Source organism: Terrapene carolina, unplaced genomic scaffold, assembly GCF_002925995.2.
Source record: "Terrapene carolina triunguis isolate 2854851 unplaced genomic scaffold, T_m_triunguis-2.0 Scaffold833, whole genome shotgun sequence".
Taxonomy (NCBI): Eukaryota; Metazoa; Chordata; order Testudines; family Emydidae; genus Terrapene; species Terrapene triunguis.
Genome location: NW_020665184.1, coordinates 3,312,928 through 3,321,571, shown reverse-complemented (window position 1 = coordinate 3,321,571; position 8,644 = coordinate 3,312,928). Strand labels below are relative to the sequence as shown.

The 8,644-nt window shown below is 59.3% G+C and overlaps 1 protein-coding gene across 1 annotated transcript in view; it reads left to right on the top strand.

The window, feature by feature from the left end:
- Nucleotides 1-4,410: 4,410 nt before the first annotated feature.
- MRPL4 (mitochondrial ribosomal protein L4) overlaps nucleotides 4,411-8,644 on the top strand; it is a 6,677-nt gene continuing 2,443 nt past the window's right edge. Inside the window, exons 1-5 of the mRNA XM_026660628.2 lie at nucleotides 4,411-4,555; nucleotides 5,610-5,694; nucleotides 6,888-7,056; nucleotides 7,558-7,609; nucleotides 7,894-8,011. Coding sequence (XP_026516413.1) covers nucleotides 4,508-4,555; nucleotides 5,610-5,694; nucleotides 6,888-7,056; nucleotides 7,558-7,609; nucleotides 7,894-8,011 — 472 coding nt within the window. The 5' untranslated portion in view covers nucleotides 4,411-4,507. The remainder of the gene's footprint in view (nucleotides 4,556-5,609; nucleotides 5,695-6,887; nucleotides 7,057-7,557; nucleotides 7,610-7,893; nucleotides 8,012-8,644) is intronic.

Genomic DNA, 8,644 nt, shown 5'->3' with positions numbered 1-8,644 from the left:
GCGGCGCTCTGCAGGGGGGCAGACCGGATGGATGAGCAGAACAGTCCCTCTGGCCTCAGACTCAGTGAACATTTGAGGTTGTCACAGCGATTGATCGGCACACCTCCTCCTCGTTTTCTCACCCTGCCCCCACCAACTGGCTACGGCTTGTCCTGTACACGTGGTGCTCTTTGGGGCAGATCTGTCACTTTCTAGATGTATCCAGCCCAGCACAACGGGGCCCTGATCTCGGTCGGGGTCTGGGCAGCGCCCAGTGCGACGGGGCCAATTTTGGTTGGGGTATGGGCAGCGCCCGGCGCGACGGGGCCCTGATCTCGGCTGAGGTCTGGGCAGTGCCCAGCACGACAGGGCCCTGATCTTGGTTGGGATCTGGGCAGTGCCTGGCACGACGGGGCCCTGATCTCGGCCGGGGTCTGGGCAGCGCCCGGCACAGTTTGTCCCAAGCCAGTTGGTCTCTCAGCACTTTTGCAATCTAAATGTTAAACAAATCATCCCCACAATCTGGATGTACTGGAGCTGTCCCCAGGGCTTTGTCCAGTCCAGGGTCGTTATAATGATCTGATAGCGAGAGTTCACATAAAGGGTTCATGCAGTTTACAGAGGAAGAGGAAACCACACTGGTGTCATTAGGAATTATCTAATAAGATGCTGTCGTCCGATTAGGTCCCATTTCTGGTACAGGTCCGGCCAGGCACCGCGTGACTCTGAATTAAAATCCTTGGCATTGTATCAGCTGCAGAAGGAGGCGATTAAAATGCTGCTTGTACCGCGGAGCTGTTTGGAAGCAATTCACAGGCTGGGGAGAGGAGCCGGCTTGACAGACACGGGGGCTGACGCCTCTCCAGCGCTGGCAGCTTTTCAATCTGGACTGGAGGTTTGTCTAAAAGCTCTGCTCTAGTTCAACCAGGGATTAACTCGGGGCGCCCTATGGCCGGCGTGATGCCGGGGGTCAAACCGGATGGGCCCTGGAATCTAGGAATCTTTGTCCATAGGATAAGGGTAGCCCTGACTGTGTAAGTGTCTGTGATGCCCTCCTGCCGGCATGTCTCACCTGTGCACTAAAGGGGCCCCTCGAGGGGCCAGCTTAGTCTCAGTGGACTCTGGAGCTATTTGCTGTAGCATCCTGCAGCCATGAGTTCCATAGCTACTGATGTGCGGCGTACCGGAGTCTAACCAGCTAACGATAGCACGCAGAATGGCCAGGCTGGATCTGACCCCAGCCCATCTAGCCCGGCTTGTCTCTGACAGCGACCAGCACCAAAGAAGCTGGAAGAACCCTGCAGTAGCAGACGTAGCTCATCTCCCCCCTCTCCCCGCCGCATGTCTAGGCGTGAGACCACCTGCTTATCAGACAGCAGCTGGTTTGCGGCACTGCTACCCCGGGCTCCCTTCACGCATCCTGTTTGCCTCATGCACCCGTTACCGCTCGCCATGTACAGCACAGGGCATAACGGGGCCTGACCCTCAGCAGGGACCCCCGGGCTCTGGCTGTGTACGAGTAACAATCCTGCCTACATGCGCGGAGTCCCCCCCCCCCCCACTTGCTCCTCCATCTGCTTCACGACTTCTCGCACAGCAGTGTCCCGCTAAACACGGGGCCATCAATAATATGGCTAGAGGGCCCCCTGCTGGCCCAGCGCTGGTGGGCGCTTACTGGAAACGGGGCTTGTCTCGCAGGGAAGTGCCACCGCTTGTCCCAGGGGAATTAGCCCGGTACAGTTAAACCAGCACACGGAGAACTATTCTGGGATAGGCACGCCCCTCCACAGTTTAGCTTCAACCCCTTCCAAGGGGGCATCATTCTGTCACTGATACTGACCTGCTTTGTCAGCCGCTCAGAGACCCTCTGATGAGCCGGGCTGCAGTCAGAGCAGGCTATGAATTATTGTTAAGTCTTCCCACGGGACATCAGACCAGCAGAACTGTGACACTGCTCAGGGTTACCTGGGGTGTCCAGGGGGAATCACTACCACCTGCTCACAGTGCGGGGAGCCCTGTCTGTGCCCAGCTACCGGCTGGTGGTAACACAGCTGCTCTTTTCCTCAGCAGCCGAGACATTCACACAGCCCAGTCTATTGTCTGGACCCCCACAACGAACACGGATCTGCTGCCTCCCTGGAAACACTGCGCACCAGTTCAGTGGTGTTTCACCTCAGATCAAGACTCTCCCTTAGCACAAGGCCCTTGGGGTTACAGTGAAAGTACAGAAGAGAGCTTGAGAGAAAGCGCCAGATAAAAGCAAGTGTCAGGGTTTGGAAACATACGGTGAGAAACGAAGAAAAACATAAATCACAACCTGGAGCCTCTATTGATGAACAAGTGACTGTCTGGTCTTATACGCTATTTCTCACCTGCTGGTTAGTCCTATTTCTCACCCGCGGCTCTGTCTTAGGTGCTGTTCCAACCCCGTCACCACCGGCCCACGCTCTGTGCTCACTCCCCACTGCAGTCAGGAATAGGCTGACCAGATGTCCCGTTTTTATAGGGACAGTCCCGTTTTTGGGGACTTTTTCTTATATAGGCTCCTATTACCCCCCACCCCCTGTCCCGTTTTTTCACAGTTGCTATCTGTTCACCCTAGTCAGAAAGCAACGCCCCCTTTTCACAGATGGCAGCTGAGCCCCCCCGCAGCGGCTCAGTGCCTCAGCCAAGGACTCGAACCCCAGGCTCCCGGCCCATCCTTCCGCTCCAGTCCCACAAGCTTTTCTTCCGACGCACTCGGCTGGGACAGCGACTGTCTTGTGCCTGTGTCCCGGGGCGGCCATTCCTGTGCAGCAGCAGCCAGAGAAATGCACTGGGTCATAGAATCATAGAATATCAGGGTTGGAAGGGACCTCAGGAGGTATCTAGTCCAACCCCCTGCTCAAAGCAGGACCAATCCCCAACTAAATCATCCCAGCCAGGGCTTCGTCAAGCCTGACCTTAAAAACCTCTAAGGATGGAGATTCCACCACCTCCCTAGGTAACCCGTTCCAGTGCTTCACCACCCTCCTAGTGAAATAGTGTTTCCTAATATCCAACCTAAACCTTCAACTGCAACTTGAGACCATTGCTCCTTGTTCTGTCATCTGCCACCACTGAGAACAGCCGAGCTCCATCCTCTTTGGAACCCCCCTTCAGGTAGTTGAAAGCAGCTATCAAATTAAGAACATAAGAACGGCCAGACTGGGTCAGAGCAAAGGTCCATCTAGCCCAGTATCCTGTCTACCGACAGTGGTCAATGCCAGGTGCCCCAGAGGGAGTGAACCTAACAGGTAATGATCAAGTGATCTCTCTCCTGCCATCCATCTCCACCCTCTGACAGACAGAGGCTACGGACACCATTCCTTACCAGTCCTGGCTAATAGCCATTAATGGACGTAACCTCCATGAATTTATCCAGTTCTTTTTTAAATCCTGTTATAGTCCTAGCCTTCACAACCTCCTCAGGCAAGGAGTTCCACAGGTTGACTGGGCGCTGTGTGAAGAACTTCCTTTTATTTGTTTTAAACCTGCTGCCCTGCCCATTAATTTCATTTGGTGGCCCCTAGTTCTTGTATTAAGGGAACAAGTAAATAACTTTTCCTTATTCACTTTCTCCACATCACTCATGATTTTATAGACCTCTATCATATCCCCCCTTAGTCTCCTCTTTTCCAAGCTGAAAAGTCCTAGCCTCTTTAATCCCCCCTCATTCTTCTCTTCTGCAGACTAAACAATCCCAGTTCCCTCAGCCTCTCCTCATAAGTCATGTGCTCCAGCCCCCTAATCATTTTTGTTGCCCTCCGCTGGACTCTTTCCAATTTGTCCACATCCCTCCTGTAGTGTGGGGCCCAAAACTGGACACAGTACTCCAGACGTGGCCTCACCAGTGTGGAATAGAGGGGAATGATCACGTCCCTCGATCTGCTGGCAATGCCCCTACTTATACAGCCCAAAATGCCATTAGCCTTCTTGGCAACAAGGGCACACTGCTGACTCATATCCAGCTTCTCGTCCACTGTGACCCCCTAGGTCCTTTTCTGCAGAACGGCTGCCTAGCCACTCGGTCCCCAGCCTGTAACAGTGCATGGGATTCTTCCGTCCTAAGTGCAGGACTCTGCACTTGTCCTTGTTGAACCTCATCAGGTCTCTCTGGAGGACGGCGTGGGCCGCACGCTCGGCGCGTCTGCGGATGACACTGAGCAGGGGGGAGAGGTAGATACGCTGGAGGGTCGGGATAGGACACAGAGGGACCTGGACAAGTTGGAGGATTGGGCCAAAAGAAACCTGATGAGGTTCAATAAGGACCAGGGCAGAATCCTCCCCCTCCCCCCCCCCATGATGGGCGTTACCCCAGCCCCTCCCCCCTTCCCCGCCAACCGGAAGTGCCTCCAGCCCCGCCCCTAGGAGCCCAGCGAGAGCGCCCTGTCTTCGCTTACGTCATCGGCATGCGCCGGAAGCGGCTCTGTCTCCCTCCCCCGCCGCCGCTCCTGGGCGCTCACGTGGGGCCGACGGTGGCTCTTCGCGCGGCCGGGGACGGGGCGCCATGATCCGGGCTGGGAGCCGGCTCTGGAGCCGGGGCGCGGCCGCGCGGGTGAGGGGGCGCGCGGGGTGAAGGGCCCCTGTGGGGGGTCAGAGTTCAGAGGGCGCTCGGGTGAAGGGCCCTATGGGGGTCAGAGGGCGCACGGGGTGAAGGGCCCTATAGGGGTCAGAGGTCAGAGGTCGCGCGCGTGAAGGGCCCCTATGGGGGGTCAGAGGTCAGAGGGCGCACGGGGTGAAGGGCCCCTGTGGGGGGGTCAGAGGGCGCTCGGGGTGAAGGGCCCTATGGGGGTCAGAGGTCAGAGGGCGCTGGGGTGAAGGGCCCCTATGGGGGTCAGAGGGCGCACGGGGTGAAGGGCCCTATGGGGCGGGGGAGGAGCTGGGGGCACAGAGCAGAGCTCGGGGCTGGGTGGTGTCGGGGTCACAGGGCCAGCGGCGGGGGGAGTGAAGGGGCCTTGGGCTGGGGTCAAAGGGCAGAGCGACGCCCCGTGGGCGGGGAGGAGGGGGCTGCCCCTTTGCGCCCCCAGCCCTGAGCTCCCTCTGCCCCGGTGCGGGTGAGCGGGGACGGGCTGGAGCTGCCCCGCGGGGACGTGTGGCTCGGGGCCCCGCGTTCTCCGGGCCTCTTCCCTCCCTGGGGCTGAGTGCGGCCCCCGTTCAGGTCGTTGCTGCATCTCTTCGTGTCCCCCCGAGGCTGGGCTGGACTCCCCGGTCCCCTGGGGAGGAGCTGGCTCAGGGGCGAGGGTGAATGAGTTCGCAAAGTGCTCCAGTGTGGGGTTTAAACTCTCAGCTGATCAGGTTCTGCCAGCCTGGGACAGGCCCTGCTAGTGCTTGGCTGGCACAGACTCCTCCTGTAGATGCAGCGTATACGACAGGCCGGCATAGCAACCCCACCTGCTCCAGTGACCGCAGCTGTGGGGCCAAGGGGGGTGATTTTCCCCACACCTTGACCAGGGTAGCCATGGCGACACAGCGTTGGAGTACGGCGCTGGCCCGCGCCTGGGGCGTTTTAACAACAGTGGGTGCAACATGCGACTTCCACCGCTGCGCCTTTCCCCTCACTACTGTGTGCTCTGACCGCTCCCTCCCCTCGTCTTTCCTCCCTCTCCAAGGCTCTGGCCACCTCGGCCGGCCGGCTGGGGCTTCCCGAGGCGCCCGCACCCTCCCCACACGTGGTGGATGCCGCAACCCAGGCAGGTGAGTCCCGTTCATGGTTCTAAAACGCTGCCTTTGCAGTTCCTGTGCCCGGACTCGGTGTGGTGGCCGGGTGTGAAATGAGATCGCAGGCGGCATAAGAAGCAGGAATGCAGGGATCGAGCAAGACCAAGCTTGCTGGAACAGACCAGGGGAGCCAGCTGGATTTGTCTCCTGGGTGTGACAGGGGACAGCACCGGTTGCTTCGGGGGGGAACCCTGCAGGAGGTAGTAGTGGGATAACCGCCCCCCAGGGGAAGTGTCTTCCCGATAGAGGTCAGCTCATCCTCTGATGGCAGGGGGAAGGCGGGGGGGTTGTATTGCTGTTTATTTGTATTACGGTAACACCTGGAGACCCCGACTGCAGTTCAGGGCCCCTGTGGTGCTGGGCACTGCACAGGCCCCTGACTGAGGGTCGGGGGCCCCCGACGTGCCAGGCGCTGCACAGACTCAGAGTGAGAGGTGTTCGCCGGCCCCAAAGAGCTCACAGTCTACTGGGGTAGTCAATTCTTTTTTGTCACGCTCCAAATTTCTTGTTCAAGGTATAGTCAAGGTCCAGACTTCAGAGAAAATAATTAAAAAATAACAATCATGATAAGTAAATAAAAAGATTTTGGGGTCCATTCAAAAGCATCTGGCGGTCCAGGTTTAGCCCGCGGTCTGTCTATTGATTACCCCTGGTCTAAACAGACAAAGGCAGGAGGGGAAACCGAGGCGCGGAGGGGAGAAGGGACTTGCCCTAGATCACTCAGCTGGGCAGCGGTGGGAATAGGTGCCCTCGCCACTAGATCCAGGTGCTGCCTGGTCACTTGCCGGCAGACCGTGCTCTTGGATGTGTTTGGTAGCTCTGGCTTGCTTGTGACCAGTGCGCGTAGGGTGGCCAGAGAGCCAGTTTTACGCTCTTGCTCCGTTGTCTGCTTTGCTGTGTGTGTGATGGTGCCTGGCTGGCTGTTGGAGTTGAGTTGTGCAGCGGGTTGTGGTTCTGCTGGAGATGAGCACCTGGCCTCTGCTCCCTGCCTTAGCAGAGTGACTTATGTGTTGCCAATCAGGGATGGTCAGTTTTAACTGGGACGGACCGTGACCGTCACGTACCATGGGCTGAAAATGGGCCGGTTATTCCCGGCCAGAGGCTGCTACGATCTGCTTGTGACTGCACAAAGCGCGCGGGCTCAGACCTCTTTTGTTTGTGCCTCCTAGAAAAGCCGCCCCTGGTGACCTCCAGCGCCCCTGTCCTGCGGGGTTGCCGCCTTGCGATCCCCTCTCACCGCACGGCCGTGCAGGCCTGGGTGGAGTCGCTCAGGCACTACGAGGACAGACACGTGGGCCTAGCAGACCTGCATCCCGATGTCTTTGCAGTAATGCCCCGGTACGGTTCAGAGACGCGTCGTCGGCCCGGGGAGCGTCCGGGTTGAGGGGGAATGAGAACCCTCTATGGGGAATGGCTGCCTCAGGGGGCGGGGATCGGGACGTGGGGCCCTTTCCCTCTGGGGTGCTGGCTCTGATCCGGCCCCGAGTCAGCCCCGATCTGAAGGTGTCGTCTCAGAGCTGTTTGCTGGCCTGGGCCCCACAGTCACCTTTGCGCTGAGATAAAGCCGGAGGAACATCGACTGAACTGCTCTCTGCCCCCCCAAGGGGATCACCCAACTGCTGGCCTTGTGGCTAAACACAGGGATCCTGGCCCTGGGGCTGCTGAGCTGGCCCCTTTGCCCAGAGTTAATTCCAACCCAGAGCAGAGAGAAATCATGAAACCCTGGGGTCTTTGCTCCACGATGTTGCTTGTTAAGCTGCAGCTCTGCCCACTGCTGTGTGCTCCTCAGACACACACAGCCTGCACCAACCCCCTGGTCACTGTGCTTTCCCTCTGCAGGGTCGACATCCTGCACACGGTCGCAGTCTGGCAGAGGAACTACAAGAGGATAGTGAGTGTATGCAGAGCCGGGGGTGGGGACCCTGAGCGGAATGACAGTTTGTCAGTCTGAGGAGTGGGGATGGAGCGTGCCCGTAGGCCAGTGACACCTGGGTTCTGTTCCCAGCTCCGGGAGTGGTTAGAGGTGGGGGCCTAGGAGTCGGGACTCTTGGGTTCTATCCCCATCTCTGTGTGCCGTCGGACGAGTCCCTCCCCCGTTGAGCGGGAGCAAGTTGGGTCAGGCGGGCCAGAGGTGCTCATGCCTGCTGGGCGCTCTGACCCGCGCTCTCCTTTCAGAGCTACGCCAAGGTGAAGACGCGAGCGGAGGTGCGCGGCGGCGGCAAGAAGCCCTGGCCACAGAAGGGCAGCGGCCGGGCCCGGCACGGCAGCATCCGCTCCCCCCTCTGGCGTGGCGGTGAGTGGCTCCCAGCCCTCGCGGGTTCTACCCGAGCTCAGGGGTTTGAGTCTTGGCCTGCTAAACCCAGGGTTGTGAGTTCAATCCTTGAGAGGGCCATTTGGGGATTGAGTTGGGGTTGGTCCTGCTCTGAGCAGGGGGTGGGACTAGATACCTCCTGAGGTCCCTTCCCACCCTGAGATTCTATGATTCACCACATATAATTAAAATGAATCATCGAGATTCTGAGCCCATTACTCTGATGCCGGGTGGGGGGCAGGAGGCAAACGGAGCCAGGGCCCCGGAAGCTGCGTGACTCTCGGCCCTGCTCCTGTCTCCCGTGCCCCAGGGCGCAGCCGGGGCCACGTGGCCCATGACTGGTGCTGCCTGGGGACGCTGCCGCAGCGCGTGTGCGTTCAGCGGGGGGGGCGCAGCCGGGCTCCCCGGATGGGGAGTCAGTACAGTGCTGTGCAGCGTGGGAGCAGGGGGGCTGCTCAGGGGGGAGCCTGTCGTGCCCCTGAATCCGAGGCGCCCTCCTAGCCCCCTCCTGCGGGCACTGATCCCTCCTGCCCTCCAGCCCCCTCCTGCGGGCACTGATCCCTCCTGCCCTCCTGCTGCCTAGCCCCCTCCTGCGGGCACTGATCCCTCCTGACC